At 47.8% G+C, this 25,231-nt stretch overlaps 1 protein-coding gene across 1 annotated transcript in view; it reads right to left on the minus strand.

The window, feature by feature from the left end:
- LOC101625657 (nodal modulator 1) overlaps window positions 1-25,231 on the minus strand; it is a 41,616-nt gene that overhangs the window by 14,643 nt on the left and 1,742 nt on the right. Inside the window, exons 2-17 of the mRNA XM_004692102.2 lie at window positions 23,446-23,535; window positions 21,954-21,999; window positions 19,350-19,450; window positions 18,610-18,716; window positions 16,728-16,800; window positions 14,940-15,092; window positions 13,806-13,943; window positions 13,057-13,146; window positions 10,496-10,601; window positions 10,178-10,328; window positions 8,188-8,362; window positions 6,464-6,605; window positions 5,400-5,531; window positions 4,291-4,427; window positions 3,077-3,164; window positions 456-519 (exon numbers count right to left, since the gene is read on the minus strand). Of these exons, the coding sequence (XP_004692159.1) occupies window positions 456-519; window positions 3,077-3,164; window positions 4,291-4,427; window positions 5,400-5,531; window positions 6,464-6,605; window positions 8,188-8,362; window positions 10,178-10,328; window positions 10,496-10,601; window positions 13,057-13,146; window positions 13,806-13,943; window positions 14,940-15,092; window positions 16,728-16,800; window positions 18,610-18,716; window positions 19,350-19,450; window positions 21,954-21,999; window positions 23,446-23,535 (1,793 nt within the window). The remainder of the gene's footprint in view (window positions 1-455; window positions 520-3,076; window positions 3,165-4,290; window positions 4,428-5,399; window positions 5,532-6,463; window positions 6,606-8,187; window positions 8,363-10,177; window positions 10,329-10,495; window positions 10,602-13,056; window positions 13,147-13,805; window positions 13,944-14,939; window positions 15,093-16,727; window positions 16,801-18,609; window positions 18,717-19,349; window positions 19,451-21,953; window positions 22,000-23,445; window positions 23,536-25,231) is intronic.

The following is a 25,231-nucleotide window of genomic DNA, read 5'->3' on the forward strand; positions in this document are numbered from 1 at the left end:
TTCAGGCCATTTCAGTTTCCTAGGAAAGCTCTGCTTTTGGGTAGTGGGAGGAACCTGCACCTAGAAGTCTTTTAAAGAGTAAACTAATTCTCTACTCTAAAACTTTACACATCCAAACCCCGATGAAACCCACAATCAGTTGTAAAAATATAAAAATAGTAGTGTTGAGCTTGAAAAATTCCCATCAGTGAGATTATATTTAAACTACTTCAAAACCCAAGTCTTCCGTCCTGGGTTTACAAAGTTCTTAGGAAAGAAATGTTATCTCTATTTCCTCTGTAATTTACCCTAATGTCTTAAAATTCTTATCTAGAAATTCTTTGTAATGCCTAACTTTCCCCTTGCAGAAAAAAAACAAAGCATCTCCCTGTTCTCAGAAGCAAGCAGGAAGAGCTACAAGCTGGCTCCTCTGCTTGAAGGGCGCCAACCCCACAGCGCTGGGAGCGCCCGCTTACGTGTCGTAGGTGTAGAAGGCTTGCTCAAACCGGTGGCAGGAGCGTGGGGTCACCTTGTACACACCTGCAGTCGGGAGAGCAAAGCAGTTTTCAGAGTAGGGCATCCACTTCCCAAGGCAGCTTCAACCTTCGAGAGCCAAAGGCAGCGCCTCTCACGAGACTCGGCGCAGGTTGCACGTGTGACAACAGATCAGAGAGGCCTTTCCTGCCACCTCTTACCGATGGCCCCCTCCATTTAGTGCCTACTCTCGAATCCAGGGTCTCACAGTCTCACTAGCTAGGACCTGACAACTCCCAGGACTTTGATCTGCACACACTCAACTAACAGACACACAGAAAAGGGAACAAGAAGCATGCTTCTATAGCAAGCCACGCCAAGAGTTTTCTACTTCACAGATTCAGTCAAAGACCCGAAAGATAACCATAGGAAAGAGGTCTTATAAATATCCCTGAAAGGGGCAGGAGAAGACCCAGAAAATGAAGAAAAAGTACAGGAAACACTAGAACATTAGCCTAGGTGGGGTACTGCTCAGATTAGGAGGTCATTCCTTGCCAAATGAACACAGTCACTTTTAGTGAGGAGTGAGGACTAACAGTGCTCCCCCAAGTGATCACCAACATTTTGGCCAGACTTCCCATAAAAACCTGATGCCACCTCTGCCAGAACAGTGACTACGAGAGAAAATGACCTGATCTCCATTCATCTGGTCTGTTCTTTCACTGAACACTGACAGAGAACCAGCCCCTGCTACATGCCAGGAATCGGACTAGGTGCTGAGGTACACCGTAGGGAACAAAACAGTATGAAGCCTGCCTTCGTGGGGCTCACCGTGGAGAGAGCAGAGCTGGCAGCCACAAGCTTTCAGTAAGGGCCAAGAACTGAGCAAGAACATCACAGGGATGACACGAGAGGGCCATCTTCCCTATAGATGTAACATCTTAAGTACGACGCGGCGGGCAGGAGGGAACAGCTGGTGCGGAGTAGGGTGTGAGGGGCAGGAAGAACACTTAACCAGAGAACAGAGAACCAAGTCTCAACCACAGACCTGCTAATCATTTCCCCCACAGCCATCTGTCCTTCCTTCCTTAGGTCCTATGTTAGGTGGCAATATGTCCAACTGTACCAGCCTCCCTTGCAGCTAGAAGTGACCACGTGACACAGTTTTATGCAGTAGTCAGTAAGGAAGTATCCTAGAGAAGAGGACATGGAGACATTTTCCTGTGTTCTCCTGCTGTTCCAGCAATTAACAAGCATAAGGTAAAAAACACAAGGGAAAGGCTAAAAGAATCATAAAGAGACTCCCCTTCTCCCCATGTTGTGGCCACCTTCTTTCTGACTTTGTGATTGAGCCAACTAAACCCCACATGTTGATGACACTTTGGAAGATTTTCTGTTACTTGCAGTCAAAGGCACCCTAAATAAACACAGGACAAGTGGCTGGAGCAAAGAGAGTGGCAGGTAGGGCTGGATTATATAGAAGCTCAGGATCAGGTTAAGGATTTTCTATTTTAAGAATAAAGAGAATTCATAAACTACAGTTAATCAGGAAAATGCATGAGATGCGACTTTCTATAAACCAGAATGACAATACACCAAAAGACAGACAATAGCAAATGTTGACAAAGATGCAGAGAAATAGGAATCCCATGTATTGTTCAAGAGACTACCAAATGGTAAATCCAGTTTCCTTGGAAAACAATTTGACAGTTTCTTTGGAAAATGATTTGACAGTGTCAGAAATAAACAACACCGTACGATATGGTCCAGCTATTCCATCCCCAGGTCTTTCCCAAGGGAAAACAGATATCCACACAGAGACTTGTACACACACATACACTGCAGCATTATTCCTAACAGCTCTCAAATGGAAAGAATTCAAATATCCACCAACTGTTGAACGATACACAAGATGTGATTTAACCATGAAGGGAATATTATAAGGCAATAAAAAGGGGGCAGTGACTAATAACCACCACCAAGTTTATCACAAGGATGAACTTCAAAAATATTACAGGAAGTGAAAGAAGCCAGACAAAACGCTCACACTGCGTGGCTTCATTTACATGAAATGTCCAGAAACAGCAAATCCACACACAGAAAACAGGTAAGTGGCTTCTGGGAATGGAAGCCACTACACAGAAGGCCGTTACTGAGGTGATGAATATACTCTACCAGATTATGACGGTTATACAACTTGGTAAATATACTAAAAACCACTGTATTAAACATTTTCAATGGGTGACCATTTTTTATGGTCTGCAAATTGCAGTTCAATAAAATTAAAAGAAAGAAGTCACTGAGAATTTGAAGCAAGATGAGAGATGCGCCAATGTCTATTTTACACAGATGATTCAGGATAGGTCACCGGGCAAAGGTGTCATATTTCTAAAAGTGAAAGGACCCAGTGGCCTCTAATCAACTCCACCCAAGAGATACTCTCACACTAAGTCTTCAAGTAAAAATGCTGCTTCCTCCCAAGGAGATGGAAAAACATGAGCTTGATAAACACAACAAAATTGACTGTTTGATGCAAACTGACCCAAGATAGGAAAAAATGCCTTTAGAGCCACCTCGGCGCCTCCCTCACTCCAGCACCAAACATCCGTCCTCCCAGACTCACCGGGCTTGGACAGGCAGAATCGGTTGACTCCTTTGGAGAGGTTATAAATCCCCACATTCTCAGGTCCATTTCCATCCTGATAAAACTCCTAAGGGGCCAAAGCCAATACAATGACTTACTAGGGGAGATGGAGACACCGAGATGATTAATAATATTTCTGTTTCTGAGCCAGTCATCTGTTTTGCCCATTAATCATTTGGGCAGTTGGAAGCCACAGGAAAATTAAAAAACTTGCAACAAAATGTACTCTTTTTCACTCAATCAACTAATATTTATTGACAGCTGCTATGTGACATGCCCAAGGCCAGGCCTTAGGGGCTGACGTGGCTCCTATTCTCAGGGGGTTTACATTCTAATACAGGAAGGCAGGAGGTCAATGCGGTCAACAAAAACATTAGTAATAATGAGGCTTGAAGAAAATAAACAAGGGAGCAGGATAAGTGGGTCACCACTGAGTCTCTAACCTGCTGGTCTCAGGGCAAGCCCCTCTTTAGCAGGTGGGTGTGAAGGAAGCATTCTGGGGGGAAGACACAGAGTTCTGTGCCCAGAGTTGGGAAGGAGCATGGGCCAGTGTGCCAGGGCCCAGAGGGTGAGGCGGCAGCTAGGGAAGGGCCTCACTGGCTGTCACAAGGAACAGGGATCTGAGCCTGAGGGAGATGGAGATCCACTGTAGGGTTTAAGGAAGGAGACTGTTTGCTACGTGTCTACCACTCACTCCGGCCTGGACGTGAATCACATCACCTAGGACACTACTGCTGAGCATTTGCAGTTAAGCAGTTGGGGCAGCTGACAGGCACTGAAACATCAGTGTCAATCCCCTGGGGCCTACATCAAGTAGTCAGTCACACCAAGCAGTGCAGACCAAGGAGACTTGAAATACCTAAGGGCTTCACCTAACACTCTAACCCTGAGAAATGCTATCGGGATCCCGACTGTACAGGAGAAAACAGACTCAGAACTGTGATGTGAACTTGTCCAAGGCTTCCCCAGACCAGCAAAAGGAGAAGTGAGTACGGGGGGGCCGGGATGGGGACAGGCCATTCCCAGTGAAGAAAGGTAAAGGCCACTGTAAATCTTCCTGACAGCATTCCATCACGGGCATGCGAGGGGAGGGGCAGAAAAGAAAGCCTGACTGCGGTTACAACATCCTTGGCTAATCCCATACGCTTTCCAAGGCGAGTGTCCGTCCACAGAGCCCTCCCAGCCCGGCGTACCAGAGTGATGGCGTGAGAGAGGGAGCATCTCAGCATGTAGCCCGTCTGCCTGAACTCAACGGCGGACACGTCGTCCTCCAAGACTTCCACTTCCAGACTCTTGTTCTTCCAGCACCAGTCTTCATGTAGGATGCTTACTGGGGAGACACCCAACCAGAGAGCAAGTGGGCACGGACACGCCACCCAAACACCACCAAGAAGGTGGTGGCCTGGCTAATTTTTAAAATTGTGTGTGTGCGTGTGTGTGTGTACAGGCCCACTACATTCACACAGCCAGCAGCGCTTGGAACAAGTAACTGCTACAGGAAAACCGAAACCAATGGCCATTAAAATCACCAAAAGAGAAATTCAACTGTGCCTAAAGGTCAGGCTGTGAGTAAGATGTCCAGGGCTGAGCAAACTGCTCTGTAACACGCCAGAGAATAAATCTTACAACTGGTTGCAGCCCACGGGGTCACGACTATTCAATGGCCTTTGAAGTGCACACCCAGTCACAGGCCTTTGTACATAAATGGAGGTGGCTGTGGAAAAATAAACTTCAGAAAACACTGGCAGTTATCCTCAGGCCAAAGGAAAAAAAAAAAACAAAAAACAAAAAGAAAGCAGCTGACTGGAGCAGTGACCCACTGCCAGCAGCTGCAGGTCGAGCTCGGTGAGCACAGCGCAGAGCGCAGGCAGGCGCTAGGTGGCTTGACCAGGGGGCAGGGAACCAGCCGCACCGGGACCTCCTGCTGTGCAGGCCCTGCCAGGGCGCCCTCTGTATTTCACTTAGACATGCCTGCCTCGAGAAGGTGCTATTAACTTGTTTTACACACAGCTGCTAGGTGGTGGAACACTCCTGTGTAATATTCCACACTTCCTTGCCATTTAGAAATAAAATGGCCCAAATGAGCATCGTGTGGCAGTTAGTGCCCAGAGCCTGTCTCCACCCCCCACTCCCTTATTCTCCCTTCAGGCACGGCACGACAGTGCACATTCAGGGTGGTGGGGTGAGGGAGAGATAAGCAAGGGAAGGTAGACAGTTGGGGAACAATCTGGGAGCTGGTTTCAGAGAGTCTGGCAAGACAGGAGGCTTGTGAGGAACAAGAGACGCTACATTTGGCACTTACTCTTGTATTTTCCAGGGAGCACGCTGTCAAATGTGAAAGTCATTGAGTTGACCTTGCCAGAGAGCTGAAGGCTGCGTTTCTCACCCTGGCGGCTCAGGGACTGCAGGGTGACCAGCAAGTCGCCACAGGTATCTGCAGACAGACAGGAGGGTCTCCTGAGACAGCCCCCATGAACTCAGAGCACGCACCCACCCAAGCCTGCCAGCTGCTTGCGCCCAGCTAGCTCCCGCAGGCAATGCCAGGAGGGCATCTTACAGGTGCCACAGCATTCTGAAAAGCCTCCCCCCAAGCAAGCCATCAGGACCAAAGAACCAAAGCACCGATGCTGAGACCCCCTTTACTAGAAAGCACAAAGCAGTGGACTATCAATGGAACCAAGAAAGAGGGAGGCAATGCAGCTTGACTGAATGCCCACTTTGTACCAGCACACAATGGGCCCTGCATCAAGTAAGAGCGCCAGCAGCAAGGATCCACATGGCTCTGACCATGTGGCCTGGGGCTTGATGGGCTACACACACCAACCCTGACCCTCATGTGACCTTGGGGACAGGCATGATAACTATCAGCATATTGCAGATGGGGGCAAGGAATTCCCTCGTGGCCACACAGTGAGGCCCCAGCCAGGTGGTCTGAGGGGAGTCTGAGTTGCTACCTGTGCAGCAGCATGGCCTCCGGACACTCAGCCTCACTAGAACCCTCTGAGAGAAGGAAGCTTCTTCCCATTTTATAGAAAAAAAAAAAAAAAACTGCGCAAATGCTTCCAGTCTCGTAGCAGGGGAGTGACAGGACTGAAGCCTGGGCCTAACTCCATCTTATTTTCAGAGTTAAAGGGGAACAAATGAAGCCCCTGTGTCCTGGAGCCAAAGCAGAACCACTGCAAGAGCACAGGTCCGGCAACTCACCGCGGCAGAGCTATCGGTGGCACAGCCTCTCAGCCACCTCCCCCAGGAGCGGTTTCTGCCGCCTCTGTGCCGCCACCCCGCAAGGAAAAGCTCGCTGAGACTCCACTACTGGCTGCTTACTACTTTGCAACTATCTGTTCTTGCTTCTAATCGCCATCTTACCCAAACAAGAGACTTTTCCAGAAACGGATGCCAAAAACTGTGCAAAGGCCACGTCCATCACAGGCCTGTCAGACACAGTCAGAGGGAAGGCCTGGGGTTTCAGCGTCAGCCCCGCTCTGGTCTCGGCCTCAGGAACCATCACCTGCAAGACACATGGGGCAGCGTCAGCATCAGCGGCTGTATGAGGGTTTCTGCTCCCTGCTCTCGTGCAGAGCACGAGAACCTTCATCAAGAGAGGTTTTTTTTAAAGATTTATTTATTTATGCATATAGAACTGGGATACAGGCCACAGGTGCAGGGGCGGTGAGAGGATTCACTATAGTCAGAGTGGGGAGCCAGGCACATGACAAAGTTCACTGCTGAGGGGAGCAGCAAGCGAGACAGGAGATCTGCTGCACCATGTGGGTCACCTCTGGAGTGGGGATCAAATTCGCACCAAAGCGGCTGCCACCAGCTTCGCAGTACTGTGCTTTAACTTGCTGTGTCTCCAGGGAGGGCCCCACAAGAGAGATTTTGAAAGAGATTCATTCTTAGGCCTAGTTTTATAATGACAAAAAAATCCACAAAACTGCCTGTGTTAAAACAAAACACAACATACACTGCTACCAAGACAGGAACCAGCAGCAACGCTTCAGGGTGCAAAGGAGAGGACCCACATAATTCTCCAGAGGCATGCGAGCTGTCCTGGGTCATCCATGTACGGGCGGGACCATACTGGACCCCGGAGCCTTTTCCAGGTTGGAGGCCACTCGAAATGTGAGCTGGGGCCGTGAGGTAACTCTGTGGCAGGTTGGCAGTGGATCCAGGCTCGACCCTTCTTCCTGTCTTCTTTTAGTGCACCTTTCGCAGCTAACAAGGGGGGCTGGGAGGGGTGCTGTCACCTGTTTCACCCCTGGTGAGGATCCCCTGCTAGACCTGCTCTTCCTTGGTAAAGGCCTTATCATGCTTCCAAAAGGGCTTCCAAAGGCTTGTTGACATGGTCGACTTAGCAAGAAGCTGGTTAACTAGTAAAGGAGGTGTCAAGCCAATACCACACTGCCAATGGTGGCAGGGAAACCACCGTGCTCCTCCCCAGCCTCACAGAAAGGACCCCGGAGAGAAATTTTCTGGTCCTCTGGCTCCCCTCACTTGCTCGTCCGCAAGGCGGGGCAGCAGGAAGGCCTGAGAGGCGCTGATGGCATCTCTCCAGGACAGGGCCACTGGCCCAAAGGTGGGGGTGAGCCTCTGCTTCGGTTCTCCCCTCCAGCCACCTGCGCTTAGGCTGCGTCCTTGTGCTGAGACGCAGGCCAGGACCTCCCTGCTTATCCGCCTGCCTGATTGGAGAAACCAGGAGGCGATGCCAAAAGGAAAGGACGTTCATTTTGGCCTCAGGCCCCAGAAGCTATGAGCTGTCGCTGCACTGTCATTAACAAACTGCTTTTGGGGCTCCTTTGTGACTCACAGGTGTCCTGCAGCAGCCAGGGGCCTGAGGAAATGGAGGCACCATAGGCCCCCTGACCTCATCCTAGTGAACACCAGGCCTAGAAGAGAGAGAGGCCCATTTTGTCATTTCTGACTCTTGTCTGCTCTACCCACTGGGAGACATCAGGCTGGAAACACCTCAAAAGTCAAAGGCTAGGAAGGGAAATGCTCCAACTCTAACCGCGAATGTCCTCATTAGTGAAAACATGGCTTTTTCTCAAATTTCTCAATTTCTGTTTAAACAGAACAAAGACCCATCATACCTGGACTTTGTAGGCTCCTGGTTTTGCTTTAAAACAAAATGATCCATGAGCATCTGTCTCTACGGTAACCAAAGACTTGTCCTTGTCTTGAGACGACAGGACAACTTTGTATTTACTCATCTGCTTGACGGTGTCAGGGAAGCGGGTGATTGATATCTGGCCACAGACACTGAATCTGCAACGAGACACAGAGAACTCAATTACAACAGGAAAGGAGCTTTTCAGCCCGAGGATGCAGCCTACTTCCAGCCCTCGTCCCCAAGCCCAGCTTCACCACAATGAAGAGAGGCATGCAGCCCAAATGGCTCCAGTTTTAAAAAGTAAACTGGAAGGACAGGTGCTTGGTTCTCACACCCACGACTATACACTCTCAGGACGGAAGGCCAGGGAGGGAATCTGTGTCCTGCCAGGTGGAATGTCACTTTCTCTGCTCTAAGTTGAACTTTGGCATCTAATCTTTGGTTAAACATTTTAGCCAATAGATAGATTTCAGTTCAACCTCTCCACTAAAGTGAAGAATTCAGTTACCCCAAACTCCAAATGTGTATTGGTCTACTTTAGAAAAATAAACTCAAAAACCATTAGGAGAGCATTTAGTATAATAAAGCCCTTTTAACGACTCTAGATTTAAATCTTTAGATTGATTTGTATCAGTAAACTCCCTCATCAAGGGACTCATTATGGTTAGAAGTTAGTCATTTTCGTGCATCACAAGATAATTATATGCTCACAGTCATTTGGACAGAAGTCCAAGAGGTTATTTTTCAATTAAATTGGGAAAAACAGTTTTTAAGAAGGAAAAGAAAAAAAGTGAGTAGAAGTGAATTAAAGTATCAAATAGCAAAAGTATTAATCTGGTCCAAAAGGGAATATTACTTATTTTACCAAAAGGGCTCTATACTTATTTGACCCAAATGTCCCACCTTAAAGAAGGACCTAGAGGCCACCAGCCCAGGTCCTCCTGAGGCCACAGCATTCCATTTGTAGTCTATTATTCTAATTCTACCAGTCCTGCCAGCCACAAGATCTTCGGGATTTAACAATCTAAGCAACTGTCAGAGAGCGCCACCTAGTGGGCCCACAGGCCCTGTGGCCAAAGTTCCCGGAACAGCTGCTCCTCGAGCCACAGCCATCCCGCCTCCCAGATGGGGTCCCTAAGTACCTTCCCATCCCGCCTCAACTTCCCTACAAGAGAGGCCCTTGTCAGCTCTGTTTTCAGCTCTGTCCCCTTCAAAGCCATCGTCCACCAGAGTATCTCAAAGAAATTAAAAAACCTTACCGGGTAGTCTACACTCATTGCTACTCGCTGGCCCCACCCTGGGCAGAGTGACAGCCCATCTTCCCACTCAGTGTGAGGAGGCCTCTGGGATCAGCCCTTTGCCTGCTCAGCACTTTGTGCTCACATGGGGGCTACTGAGGCGCCCCCTGTGCTCACGGCGCCTCTCCCGCACTGCTTCTGTCCACTGACGCTACTGTTTGGCAAGCCCCTGGCGTGCCTCAGAGGTGCTGGCAGCATGCCCACGCCAGAGGTTCCTCACAGGTGAGAGAAAGTTCTGGTGTCTGCTTCTAGGGTGGGCTTTTTACATGCCATGGGATCACGGATCACATCATGATAAAACAAATTCCACTGAAGAGTGTCCCCTCACATTCCCAAGTACAACAGTGCAGGAGCAACCATGATCATGACTCAAGGCAGCTTACAAGAAACCTTCTCAGCCCAAGAAATGAGCCAAGCAAGGTCCCACTGAAGGGAAACCAGCCCGGAGGGATGTTTCTGACTTTCACCAATTTTAACTTTGAAGTAAGTTCATTTTCTTTAAGCACCCAACTACAGACACAACAAAGAAAGACTTAACACTAATCTCTCTAAGAAGGCAGCCTGCACTTCTTGAGGGTGTGAGACCATCTGTGGACCCTTCCAGAAGCACATAAAGGGACCTGCTCTCTGCCTCTGCTGACGGGAGCACCGGCACTCACAGACTGCACTCACCCTGTGGCGATGATGTCGGCCAGCTGAGGTGTGTTTGGGGCGATCTTGATAGTGATGGTTTCAAAGTAGAGGTGTTCTTTCTGAGCGTGGATGGTGTAGGTCCCTGTTGTAATGTTCTCCAGACGGAAGGAGCCATCAGCTTTTGTTTTGACTGGAAAAAGAAGAATACAAACAAAAAATTAGCCAAACGCAGTATACCCCCAAGCACAATAACACTCGAGACAAAAAGCCGGCCTCCCTTTGAGTCATAAAACCGGTTTCCTTTCCCTATTTCTCAGGTATCAAAAGCAGCCGCGGTGCCCCTCGGTGTCTGCCCACCTTTGATCTGATTATTCAGGGTGACCACGGCCTCTGGGACACCTTCTCCTTCGGGTCCATTCAAGACCCTCCCCGTGACAGAGAACCCCATGACGTGGAACACCGGCTGGAAGACACAGAGCAGGAAGAAGGTTCTTGTGTGTTTGAGCCCAGAAGTTCCCTGTGCCGCCCTCGTCCCCCCTCAGCACAGCCGCCCACGTCCTCGCCCAGGACCACGTGCCAGCCAGGCTCCCCCACAGCAGTGCGTCCCAGCACATCGGTGTCTATCAGACACTGAGTTAAGATTCCCAGGTTGAAGATGAGGGAGTCGGACCTGACAGAGCCTCCCACCCTTAGCCCCTGCCTGGCTCCTCCCCCAAGGCCCCCATTCTGACAAGTCACCCATCCTCCAGTCTCCCAAGCCCAAACCACAGTCACCTTGTACCCCCAACACCTGCAGCATTGATCAATCCTGTGGTCACACGTGCCTCCTCCTGTCTCCTCACACAGCAACCTGACTTCAAGTTCTTCCAACTCCTGCTTACGGCGCCCCCACTACCACCTCCCGCACCCCCCTCCCACCCCGCTTCCTCACAGAGCACCGGCTCCTCTGCACCATGCAGCCTGTGCCTCCTCGTTCCTGAGTGCCAGGCTCTGCTCCACACTGCCACATTCCAGCCACCTTGATCTTCGGTCCTCAAGGGGACACACGCAAATGCCACACGCTTCTTCATTGTGGAGTCTTGACACCTCGGGCTCACTCACCTGGATCTTCTCCCATATCTGAGAAAGACCTGGGAGAAGGCCGCTCCCTCTCATCTTTCAGGTTCCAGGTCAATCTGCCACCTCTAAGAAGCTTTCCCTGACTCAGTGGCCCCTGCCGCCCAGTCAGTCACTGTCCATCCCACAAACCTGTTACTAGCCAGATCAAGCTCCCCATACCCAAACCCTCACAGTCTGCCTACTGCCCATCAGAAGGCAAGGTCCTGGGAAGCAGGGACTTGTTTGTCTGTCACCACCTGGCTCCTCCCCGGCACATATCCGGTGACCCAATGAATGAATGAATAAATGAATGAATGAACGCATCCATGCAACCGCATTTAAAAGGTATTTTTTCCCTCAAGCCCTTCTTGGTCTTCCTAGGAAGCGGTTTACCCATTTATTAGTTCCCACATGCGCTAACAACACTTGTTAGGCACAGGCGACCAGTCAGCACCAGGTCACGTCAGGAACAGTAAAGGATAAGAGTTCCTGGCCACGTGCAGCTTCCAAACTGCCCCTGAAGTCCCAGGCTCCTGTCTCCCCACCTGCACTTGATCAGGCCCTGAAGTCTTTCCCTCTCACCTGCCCACCCTTTTCTGGTTGAGCCTTGAAGGAAGCAAGGGTTTCGTCTCCTCACCCTCTGCTCCACTATGGAGCACAGTAGTCAAATGCTTTCCCGAATGCAGAGAGCAGAGCCCGAGGCCCACTGAGCACGTGACCTCAGCCAGCTCCTACCATCTAGGCGACTGTAACACAGCACTTGCAACGTAACATTAAAAGAAAACGATTAAAATCTAATTTTTTCAATAACTCTAACACTGGGTGGTCCATTTATGAAAGACTATAATTTCCTTTTGGGATTTGCTCTATCTAGCAAATCTTCTATAGTAATCACTTTCTACTTCTGTAATTAAAGACCTAAATGTGGTGAAAAACAGATTTGCCATCGATTTTACGGCCCAGGGGGGTTATCAAGCCATCTCCCTCCCACCCACTCCTGCCACCGAGGTGCAAGCACCGTCAGCTCTCCCGTGGTTTACCGCCACAGCCTCCAACCAGCACTGCGCTTGCGCTCTGGTACACCTTGCTCAGCATGCTCTTCTCAACATGACGGCCAGAGGGATCACACCTCGCCTCCACTCGGAACCTTACCCCGAGGGGTGCCAGTTCTCACGTGGGGTGGCCCACCCTGCCTGTCACAGCTCTCTTCCCTCCTCTCTCCATTCCAGAAACTCTGGTGTCTTGGGCTCTCCCAAGCCCTTAGGCACACTGCCTCAGGACCTTTGCACCTGCCATTCTTTGTCTTAAACACTCTTCCCATAGTTGTCAGACAAGTTCACTGTCTCTTCTCAGATTCCGGCTCAAATGTCAACTCAGAAGAACTTTCTGAGTAAGACTGCAAACCTCTCAACCCTGAAATAGCGCAATCTCCTTTCCTTCTTTACTCTAACATAATTTTCTAATTTACTGACGTTAAATTAGTATCTTGTCTCCCTTCTGCCATTTCAACTGACATCCCACGAGAACAGGAGTCTGTCTCTTCTGGGCACTGCTGTATGCCCAACTCTAGCATATAACACTCAATAAACATTTCATTAAATGAAGAAACTGTAACTAGGGTTCCAATTCCCTAGCATAAACAACTTATGTGAGACAGGAAGGTTTTTAGGCTATCCCAGGCTAAACTGAAAGACAGTCTGAGATTCCGTTTGTCCCAACAGTCCATGCAGATAAAATTCTGATTCTTTCTCAAGCATGTCTGCATGTGTGCAGGGGTGGGAACTGGAACACCTGTCCCCCAGAGGATAGGGAAGGCTTACCTCAATTTTCAGGCTGTCATGTTCCACTGTAAAGTCAAGTCGGGAAGGAGCAACGTCAAAGGTAATCCTCTCCCCTCTATAGAAGGGAATCTGGAAGGAAGAGTCTGTTCACCACTAAAAGCCAATAAAATCATATTTGACCCTCAACACCAATAATTCATCCACAGCCCACAAAGGGCCTCAAGGGATTTAAGGAACCAACAGAGACTGTTACTCATAGCTACTCCTGATTTTAAAAAGGCCAGCACTTTTTTGTAGCTATTAGTGAAGGGTCGGAATCTTGTCTTAAGTAACTACTAAATAAAATGTTCCCAACACAGGACTATGGTGATGGCACAGGGGTGAACTGGTGGTGGAATGTCCACGGAGATTACAACTGAGATTAAAAATGTACAAAATGAAGAATGATATATAAAAAAAGTATATACATATACCTATATATATATATATATATATATAAATAAAGACAGACAAAATAGTATCTTTTCTGTAACCCTTGCTGCCTAATGAAATACCTCTCTTTCCAAGAGATGCCTGAAATAAATATCAAGTAGAAGCAATTTTTCTGTATCAGGATAAATACAGAAATTACAATTTAAAAAAAAAAAAAGATTTACACATGTTAAAAAATAAATAAATAAAACGCTCACGAAACTGCTAGTCAGCCATTTCTCCCGTCAGTACCCAGTGGCACCGACTGTGACATAAGAATCTTAAACACAGAGAGGAAGGGAACATGCTCCACCCACCACGGTGTAGCCTCCACTCGGCAAGGAATAGAAGGAGAACGAGCCATCTTCCCTGGAGACCACGTGGCATAGGTAGACGAGACTCTCATCGTGGGGCTGGAAGCCGGGCACAGGTGCGACGCTGCAGCCCGGGACATCCTAGGCCAGGAGGAAAACCCACGTTACTCTCCTCTCGACCCTCCTTACCTTCCTACTTCCCCACTGCAGGAGAACCTTTCCAAGTTTTATGATACAAAACACATACTCCTGAGATCTGGGACATACTAGAGGTCAAACACCTCCCTGGTGGCGCAGCAGGTTAAAGCACAGCACTGAGAAGCTAAAGCCACTTCCGCATGAGTTCGAGCCACGCCTGCTCCGGAGGTGACCACATGGCGTGGCAGACCTCTCCTGGCCCACCCGCTGCTCCCCTCAGCAGTGTGCTTCATCGATCTGTCTGTTCTGCTCTCCACTCTGTCTCTGGTGAATCCTATCACCCTCCACATCTCTGTCGTGTACCCCAGTTCTGTACGAATAAATAAATAAATCTTTAAAAAAAAAAAAAAAGACAGTCTTGGGCCCTCCCTGGTGGAGCAGCAGGTTAAAGCACAGCACTGAGAAGCTAAAGCCACTTCCGCATGAGTTCGAGCCACGCCTGCTCCGGAGGTGACCACATGGCGCGGCAGACCTCTCCTGACCCACCCGCTGCTCCCCTCAGCAGTGTACTTCACCAATCTGCCTGTTCTGCTCCCCACTCTGTCTCTGTTGAAGCCTCTCACCGCCCCTGAGCCTCTGGCCTGTAACCCCAGTTCTGTATGTACAAATAAATAAATCTTAAAAAAAAAACAGACAGTCTTCTGGAAAACATGGCTGTGGGTCCCCAAGAACCAGAAAAGGTTGCTCAGGAAGGAAGTGATGGGCTTGCTCGTCAGAGGCAGTGGGATCATCTCAGCCTGGGCCTAACTGACTCAAAGCCTGTACGTGTCCCACTCAACTCCACCGGTCCCAGTGCAGACACTCCCGCTGAGTCAGCGGAGACGCACCATGGCCTCGAACGCTGAGACAGAGCAAGCCTGACCTGCATTCCCAACGGCATATGCTGTGTCTGGAGTCCCCTTCTTGGCCAGCTCCCACCCACCATCTTCCTTTGCTTACCTCTTTGGTCACCAAAGAAGAAAAAAGAAGGAACTTCACCCCTTTCATGGGTTCCCCATCACTGCGGACAGAGCCAGACACGTTGTAGCCAGCTACTATGAGGGGCCCGGCAGCATTGGCGTTGGAGTTGGTCACCCGGACGGTGGTGCTCGCCTATGAAAACACACTCTGACTTCCAGGGAAACACACAGCGCAGAGTGTACGACACGAGGGCCTGCTCAGGCTCACCGGAAGGAAGCAGCGCGGGAACCCGCACGTGTGGCAGGACCACACTGCTTTTAAGGCACAAAATCGAGTGGAGGGAAGACAGGGCAGAACGCGGCGCCAGTGACGTCAGCTACCGGGTGACATGTCCCTGCCACATTTCCCACATGTCCTCATTCCCTTTGACTCCTCTTCTAAGTATTCCAGTTTCTGAAATGGGCATGCTTCCCTTCCCCCCGTGCTTAATGTTAAACACGCATGTATTTTAAAAGTGTTTGCGAAAGGACAGCTTGCACAGAGGAAGTGCACGTATTCGAAAGCACAGTGGGGGATGTTCACGAGCTGAACATGCTGTGTAACCAGCCCCCAAAACCAGAATGGAACCAGCACCTCTAAAATCCCCCTCACGATCACTTCCAGTAACTGTCCTCAAAGAGGAATCAGTAGCCTGACTTTGAACAACCTGTTTTCCTTTGAAATTTTGTATTTATAATTTCAAATTCCTTGGTGCTTTCAATTAGCAAACAATGTAAGCCTTAAAATTTTTCAATTTATCATGTGTGTGAACCACTGGGTTTCAGATATTTATTAAAACCCTGAAAACCTGAAGTCATAGTGTTCAGCTACATCTTGGCATGGATCTACTATACCTGTATCAATCATAAATGCATAAAACCTGTAATATTGAGATTCTAATCCAGATGCTTCTTTATGCAATGGTGATAGGGCCTCAAAACTAAAGAAATGCTCACGTCAAAGTGTCTTTTCTTTAATCCATTTGTTATTACACAACTTCACCTAGTATGTTTCTTCCTGTTCTGAACTTTTATTATAAACTATTTCATACACAAAGAGTAGTTCGAAGAACACCTACTTGAATTCTAACGAGCTGAGGAAATGAGAGTAGAAAGACACCCCTCCCCCGCTCGGCTGACGTGGGCACCAGGAAGACATGGCAGCCGCCATCACAGCACGACCTTCTCGCTTTTCGATATGATTTATCTATACATTCAGGAGTGTTTTTAATCGCTATATAAACATCTTCCTCATCCTTCAGCTACCTGCCTTCTCTTTCCACTTTTAAGCTCCCCATGTAGTCCCACTGATGTAAGTCACCCTCAGTCGTGTGTTGAAACTATGATCCGCGCTCCTCTGAGTGGACAAGGCTGTTTTTCATACTTTGCTCTCGCAAACAAAGCTGCAGTAAACATTCTGCACACTCTCCCTGGCACAGGTACAAGTTACTAGACTGTTAGTGTATTTATAGATTGCTGTTTCAGACTTAAAAGAGAACAGCAAATACAGCTAAAAAGGTTTTTCTAGCGTTGATTTAGCCAAAAATAGCTAATGTTAAAACAGACCAGCGTCACAGCAGGAAGACAATATTGTCAACTAAAATTGAAACCAACGTAAGTAATATCTGCCTCGGTGAGCAAAGTTTTCTCTTATAACATCACCAAATGAATCAGCAGCACAACTGCTTTTTCATCTACTTCCAGAAAAACCATAAATTCATTTTACATCCTGAAAGCCCCAAACCAGCATGTTGTTGGTACAGCTACAGATAACAAAAGAAAAGCTCACCTCTTTCAATGCCCAAGTTGGGTGACTCGCAAGGATTTCATAATCTCCAGGAAGAACTTTAAAAAATGCAAACCTAAGAAATAAAAATACCACTTAACTTTTCTCCAACAAACCAAAGGTTTTTAATTGTATAAAAAAAACACTGGACACAAGGAGAATAATTTGGAATTGTCACAAGTGGGACACTGCTCCGTCCTGCGTGTGTCATGGACCCTAACCCCTCACGGCACAGGTTCACAGCGGAGAGCAGGGAGCTTTGCTGTGTGTGGGGAGAGGTTCCCTGTGCTGACACACAGGAGGGCTGGGTTTCCCTTCATCCTGAGGATTTCTGGTTTAGAAACCAGTGACTGTAGTTTAGCAGGGACGAGTCATAGAATATTCAAATTTTGACAGAGATGACAGGCATGGGTAAGGCAAGAAAAGGGAGGTGTGTGCAAAACAGGGGAAGGCAGGGGCTATGTATGAGGAACAAAGACCAGGTCTGATGGGCTGACACTGGTTCAACATGATCGAGATGATGCTGGTGATATGCCATCAATGCCCCTACACAATGGATCCCTCTGTCCAGAAATAAATACAAGGTCATCCTGAGCTCTCATGCAAAGCAACTGTGACAGAAAACAGTGGCTGAGGAAAAACACTTGAGTGGCTATAGGCAAAGCAACAGCAGTGAGATGAGCTGAGGTTGGAAATGTTACCACCAGTGTCTGACACTTTTAGTACATTAATTTGCAAAGCACTAGACAATTAGAGGGAAGATTCCAGTAACATGAAAAAGCATTTGGTTTCCTTTTTTTATGTTATTTTATTGTATCTATAATAAAATTGACTCTAATAACTAGATAGGGTTTGGAAACCACCTTGCTATAATAAAATTGAATGATTATTGGATTTTGGCCTAAGATTTAGCTTCTGTTTCATGCTCATAGTATTCTGTTTCTGCACATGACTATCACCGTTTCAGTGAATGCACATGAGAGTCAGAAAGTTCCAGTCACTTTTCCCAACTAGGTCAATAGCAAACTGCTGCCCTAGAGAACAAGAAAGTGCTGTGTTCCTTCTGCAGAACAGGGTTAGAGAGACATCAACTAAGTGAAGAAAATGTTATCTCAAAATGAAGTATTTCAACAATCACTTAAAAATCAGATGACTAACAACAGACTAATCATGTAAAAACTTCTACTTTGCAGTTTATTTTTATATGTTGAAGCAGCTAGTAATAATCTGAATGTTTTCAAAATCATCAGGTACAACTATCCTGTATTAATCTTGATGCATCTGTTAACATTTACAATTCTATCATATAAATGCAGTAAACAACTGCTTTAAATCTGATTCAGTGAGGTCAATTAGTCATCAGCTCCAACTACAACATATATTTGATGAATGACTCAAAAGTCATAATGGAGCTAACATAAATTGAGCAAATTTCCAGTACCAGGTAGTTTGAAATAGTATTAATTTAATGTTTGTAACAACCTTGGGAGCTAGGTGCTGAGATTATATTCATTTATAAACAAGAAAACAGACCTAGAGATGACATGCAAACACTTAGGTCAAACACCTAGCAAATGGGGGAGTCAGGATTCAAACCTGGACTGGCTGCCCCCCAGAGCCTGACTGTTCAGCCGCCAGCTAAAGCCTCCTATGTACTGGGCCTACATCACATGCCATATGGGCGTTACCTTGTGTTTACCTGCCCCATCGAAATTAGGTACATGGCTGAAGTGACTCCCATTTTACAGCCCATGCACTTGAGGCTGAGGGGCATGAACTTGTTCAAAGCTAAGATGCTGAATCAAGATATGAACCCCGGTCTCCCTAACACCAAAGCTCCCCCTTTCACTGCCCTCACAGCCCAGGCAACATAGGCATCACTCACTTTCCACCAGGCTGGGTGACTGTGGACTGGATCTTGGCTTCGGTCCCCGTGTTCCTCAGCGACACTTGGACTCCTGCAGGACCCAGGGGCTGCCCTTTGCTGAGAACCTGCCACAAGAAGGAAGTTGGACTGGGCCCAGGGAAAGGTTCTCTTCTCCATCACTCTGTCCATCCTGCTCTTTCCCCACATGGATCTTACAACCTACTTTAGGCATAGAATCCTTTGAAAAGGTGAGAGAAATCACAGATTCCCTGCCTGGGGAGGGAGGGAGAGGGCAAAATAACAAACACTGTTATTTTGACACCATTAGTTAAAGAGGCATCACTATCTTGTGACACCATTAGTTAAAGAGGCATCACTATCTTGTGAACTACTAAGAAAGGAAATAATGCCCTCACTCCTCATCACTACCAAGAAAGCCACACATAAAGCCAGGATCCAGGGCCCAAGGTTCAGAAGAAACCCACCACCAGGAAAGGGAGCCAGGAAATTGGTACCCCTCAACCTTGGCACTGGATGGGGGGGGGGGGAAATGCCCAGGTCACCCCTGGTATTTATACACAAAAACAGCCTCTACCCAGACCTGACCCCTGAAACATCCCCCACATTTTGCATGCAGTTCCATCGAGCTCCTGTGAAGTTGATCTTGGACTCAAAGCCCCAGATTAAAAAGTCCTGCTTTTTAAAAGTAAGAGAAGATGTAGCATGCAAACGTGACAAATAAAGTTCCAGAGCCAAACCTTTCCATTCACAGAGAAACCGGTGAACACAAAGTTGATGTCTCCGCCTTTTGTGCAGATGTCACTGACGCCATCCACATACAGCTCCACGTTGGTAGGCTCTGAGGAGCGAGTGGGGATGGGAGGAAAGGGAACAAGAAGCAAGAGCAAGCTTAGTTCTGGGATACCGTCTAGCTAAGACACGTTGATTGGTTCTGTTTGGTTTTATTTATTGGTTGAGCGCTCTCCACTGGCGTGGCCCCAAGGCACAAAGAGGCATGCAGGCAAAAGTCTCCCTTGTACCCTGATGCTGGACACCCAGCCAGTTTCCTCCCCAGAGGAACCAATGTTTAGAGAAGGACATACAAAGACTATACGTTTTATAGTCTTTCGGTTGAGTTCTGTCAAGCGGCTGTATTTAGTGAATGTCTACCACAGGCTGGGCCCCCAGCTAAGTGCGTTCATTCTCACAACTATCTTAAAGGGTCAGTTATTTCATGAGGGGTAAACAGAGACAGAGTAAAATGAAGAGATCTCCCACAGCCACAGAGCTCGTGAGTGACAGAGCTCCAATTCAACCCCCAAAGTCTGGCTCATCCTGACGACGTGCACAGCTTTGGCTGCATGAGGCCAGGAACAGACACCAAGGCCCATAGGAAGCACACAGGCAAGAGGTAAGCAGAAGGCCATGAGGGGATGATAAAGCCATCCCACGACAGCCACACAGGCCAGTGTCACCAGGGCATCCAACATTCCGGAAAGCTGGATCTTACGCACCACCTCCTTCCAATACTAGCAACCAATTGTTTGGGAAAAAAAAAAACAAAACTGAAGGGAAGGGATGGTGCATCATTATTAATGATGCAGGGGTTAGAGTTGAGGGTTTTAAAGATGAAGAGGAATGTGGAGTTTTAGGTACAGAAAAAAATGGAAACATCAAGAGAATTTCAGGTAAAATGAAGCATACACAGCGCACATGGGAAGCTACCTAGAAAAATGAACAAAAGACTTAAACATGCACCCTGCAGAAGACAGTATCGAAATGGCCAATAAACAAATGGAAAACTGGCAAGTCTCCTGAGCACCGGGGAAATGCAGATCCAAACCACAAGAGACCACCACGTCCCCACCAGCACGAGTGAAATGAAAACACCCACCATACGCAGCATGGGGGAGGGCTGGAGCAGCTGGAACCTGTTCTCGGGACAGCAGAAGTTGCTGGACCTTGTATGTGGATGGTTGGCAACATCTGCCAGAGCTAAACAGAGAAAAATTCTGTTGTCCAGCAACTGAACACTTAGCAGCCACTCAGCGGAAAAGCAGAGACGCCTGCACCAAAAGATACGGCAAGAATACCCACAGGCACTCTTCCCCGTGGCCAGCCCAAGTGTCTGTCAGCATTCAAAGGAGTGAACATCTATTACACCAAGTAAGCTAACCAGAGCTATGCACGCAGAGCCAGACAAAAATGTACCTTCAGGATTCCATTTATATAACATCCAAGACAGACAAACCCACCCACAATTTTAGAAGGTCAGGGTGGCGGTCCCCTGTGGGGTGGGGTGCTGGCCTGGGGTTTCTCTGGGTACTGGCAAAAGTCTGCTCATTATCTGGCTGCTGTGCACCTTGTGAAAATTCATCAAAGTGCCACCCTTAGGCTGAGCACACTGTTCTGGAAGTACAATTCTTCAAAAAAGCTTATCAAAAGAAAAAGCCATGACAGGAGGGTGGGGGCTAAACGAACAGTCTCCTGGACTGTCGCCGCTGCTCTAACTATCAGTTGGCTTTGACTCCCCTCCAGCTTTCTGGAATGGACTAGCCAGGGGCAGGGCTTGAATTCTTTCTTAGCTCACCAGCAAACAGATGGAACAACTAGGGCACCCGCTCCTCTCCCCAGGCTACAGGGCTCATACAATGCACGCGACAGAAATACCTAGAATCTCTCCTCTCCAAAAACACCAAGTCAAGGCAGAAGACTCTCTTCTGATCTCAATCCCAGCTCTCCAACTTTTCTAAAATGCAGTTATCTCAGCAGAGTTTTGAGCTTTGTCTGTGTGGGCACAGAAGGCCTACTTTCAAACATTTCCCGATTAACTGTTAATGATAGGCCAGTCACTCTGCACACATAAATGCATGGACCCACTAATCCTCCCACAGCCTGTTCGGCAGGGACTAAGCTCTCCTGGCTGCCTGTGGGGGAGGCCAGCCCGGGGGAGTAACATGTCCCAAGTTGTCACAGAGCTGATAAAGCCCAAGGCTGCCAGAACCTCTGCTCTAGAAGCAGTCAAATCTCACCATGTTTAAGTGCTGCAATTAACTCACTAGACACCACCGAGGGGCCTAAGAAAGACGCCACCCTCAGATAGGAGCAAAGTTTCCTCTCCTGACCTCTACAGCCCATTCTGCCGCCACTTAAACTACAGAAGGAAAACATGCCAAGTCTAAGGTTGACATAGGAGGCCTTACGGTAGATCGAAGGTAAATCCAGTCCAACTGACTCCGAAGTGATGAAGGAAGGGGTGAGGGCGGGCCTCTGCTGCACTACAAAGGAACCCTGAATACAACGGCCAGCACCTAATTTTATCCTTTACACAGTACGTCTCATCTAGTTATCAGTTAACTTACCGAAACTCCACCCTAGAGGAGGCTCGATCTTCAGAATGAAATCTCCCTAAGAGGGGAAAATATAAAGGAATGAGAACTGATGACGCTTCTGCTAGGTTAGTGTAAGTCAGTGCTATCATTTAATTGAGCGTTTAGACACGAAGAGAATTCTAGGTGTAAGCTGTCTCCTGTAAGTGGTTGAGGAATCTCTGTTCCCCTTCAGGTGGGGTAAGCTGAACACCAGAAACTGAACAGCAGAAAGTTCCAGATAAAACCCAGTCCAAGGGGCCAGGCACTGCACTCAGCCCTACTCACTGTCTTCTGATACCAAACACCTATTACTGAGTCTCGGATTAGGCCTTCACATGCCCCAGGACAGCAGGTCTCTTTAGGAAACAGTCATTTCTCAAAACTAGACTTTACTCCTTTACACTGGCTTCATGAGGCTGATATTAGTAATAATCGAAAAAAAAGTCAAGATCCAGCTAGTTAATCTCTGGAAACCAATCCTACCATGCACACACATACAAGTTCAAGTGTGTGTGCAGTTGGTGGTGGTAACAGGAGCTGTAAACCGGGGGGAAAGCCTGTCACCAGAGTGGCAGTTCAGCACACAGCACCATGGCCCCCAGGGACTTGCTCAGCAGCCACTACAGGCAGGCGGCAGGTCTGCAGATGCTGGTGTTGAGAGAGTGCCGAGAACTTATGCACAGGGAAAACAAATTACAGTCATTCCTATCGCTTGATTCCAATTATAACCAAAAAGTCAACATGAAAACTGTGTACATGGACCGTCTTCATAGCTCTGGCAAATCTATTTTTTCCAAGTAAAAAGGTGGAACGTGAGGAAGTTGGGTGGGCACATACTGATCCGTGTTAACGTGTGGCCACGGGCAGGGGGAGGAGTGTGGACAGTCACGGTGCCTGTGTTACCCCAGATCTCAAGAAAGCAATGTCAGGACACACACCACAGCTTCTATTAGGGGCTGTCACACAAAGGGATCTGCACGGGGTGGGGGCAGAGGATGAAATCTATACTTCTGAAAATCTCACTGTTTTGCTCCAAGGCTCCTACATTCTTACACTGTTTGTAAGATGTTTTCAGCGACTTTCCAGGTTGCCTGCAAGTCCAGACTCTGGCAGATCACGTTTTCTCGCCCTTGGCACTTTGGCTGTGCTACACAGTGTGACCAGACTGGGGCTCCATTTCTGGTCTCTACTCGCCAGGGGCCTGCAGAACTCTCTCCCGCAACAGTGACCACCAGGGGTGTCTCCAGGCATTGCCAGTGGAAACAATGGGGAACCACTATATGCAGTCAAGTCAGCTTCTAAGCCGTGATGCTGGAATTTGGCCAGCACCGTCCTATGCCGGGTGCAACTTACAAAGCAGGCAAGCATCTGCCCCCACAGGGAAAGGCCATCCTCCCGGCTGGTGCGGTTGGCCCTGTGGGCACACCAACTACGCCCCATAGTAAAAGACTAATGTACATGAATAAAGTACCTTTCTTCTTACCTTATCATACAAGGGGATCATAAAGTAACCATTGTTAGGGGCACAGTCTGTCTGGTATTTCAAAGTCCCATGCTTGGTATACAGCTTTATCTGGAAAGGAAGGGAATTAGAGCAGTCATAATATCTCAAGTTTCTACATTTGTAAAAGGAAGCAGTTGGGTCGGATGACACCTAAAAGCCTCACCGCTAAAATCTTACCACGTGCCTAGAGTAAGGAAACAAGGAAGTCACACAGGTAAGAACTGTACCTTGCACACATTCCAAGTCAGTGCGCATGTGCTGAGGTCCTGCCATACTACACACTGCTTGACATCAGGCATTGGGGACAGAGGAATAAGACAACGTGTCCCTAAATATGATTTGACAGCTTTCAGGTTAAAGTCATCTAAAGTTGACCCCAACAGTCTATTTTTCAGTGTTTTACAGCTCATTTTAGTGGCTGTCTCTCTGTTGTTTCTGGGTCTAAAAGAAATTTTCAAATGTTGCTGTTAGTAGGTCCTTGTCAGCATACTATTTCTGAGTGCCACTTCTGTTCGGGGGTAAGGGCCAGGGAGCTGAATTAACAGCAGATGACGGAAACTTCTAATTTTCTCTTTTCATTCTAAGGACAAAAACAGTATCAACACAATTTACTCAAGAACTCTCTAAAACTCTTGCACCCTGAGCATGCCCAGATACAAACTTGGACTCATGCGGTGTTCAAATGTCTGGGTCTTCCAAATACTGTGCCACCTCGCACGAGTCCCGTAACCTTCTGAGGTTTCATTTCTTGAAGAGTAAAAAGAGCCGGTGACCTTGATGGTGGCACAGGGAGTCCTATTCATGCCTGTTAAGCAGCTGGCAGAGTACAGACTCAGCAAAAGCAGTCTGGATTACTATTAAGCCGTTCTTTGAAGACATGGCCATACACTGCAGGCAGACTGGATTCACAGAGTTTCCTAAGCCTGCCTGGCTCAACCACTCCAAGCCTCAGTTTCTACATTTGTAAAAGGAAGCAGCTGGATCTAAAGACATCTAAGAGCCTCACTGCTAAAATCTTAACATGTGACCATAACAAGGAAATAATATAGTTATACCGGTAAAAGGTATATAAACAGCAAACTCAAAATGTGTACACTTGGAGAAAAAACATATAGACTACAACTTCCCCAGGGCCACAGCTTATAGCTCACAGTTAGGGGCAGGATTCATTGTAGGTAGGCTGGAGAAGGTAACTTTATTGAAACACAGAAAACCATCAAGAAATGTTTGTGGAGCTTCCCTGGTGGCACAGGGGTTAAGTCTCAGCACTATGAAGCTGTTGCCAGCCACTGCAGCACCAGTTTGATCCCCAGCCAGGGAGCTGACCCACATGGCGCAAGAGAGCACAGCAGACTCTCCTGTCTCGCCTGCTGCTCAGCAGTATATTTCAGTAGATTCACCTGTTCTGCTCCCCATTCTGTCTCTGGTGAATCCTTTCACATCCCCCCTACACCTCTGGGCCACACCCCAGTTTTTAAGAATAAATAAGTTAAAATTTAAAAAGAAATGACTGTGAAATATCTTGATTATTTACATTTCTTTCATAAAGTGTAGATAAGGACACAGGATGGCAATATACATTACAGATATGAAATATCTGATTTCACAACCAGATATTATGAAAGAATGAATGTTCCACACCATCTGGATAGAGTTCAGCGAACACACTTCATGGTGGGTCACAAAACCTGCTCACTGCTCCTCAGGTGACTGTTAAGTGTTTGCCTCTAACTTCTCTTCCTTCACTTTCTGTGTGAAGCCCCAG

The sequence above is a fragment of the Condylura cristata genome, unplaced genomic scaffold (genome assembly GCF_000260355.1).
Source record: "Condylura cristata isolate star-nosed mole 26May11 unplaced genomic scaffold, ConCri1.0 scaffold00032, whole genome shotgun sequence".
NCBI classification, from domain to species: domain Eukaryota; kingdom Metazoa; phylum Chordata; class Mammalia; order Eulipotyphla; family Talpidae; genus Condylura; species Condylura cristata.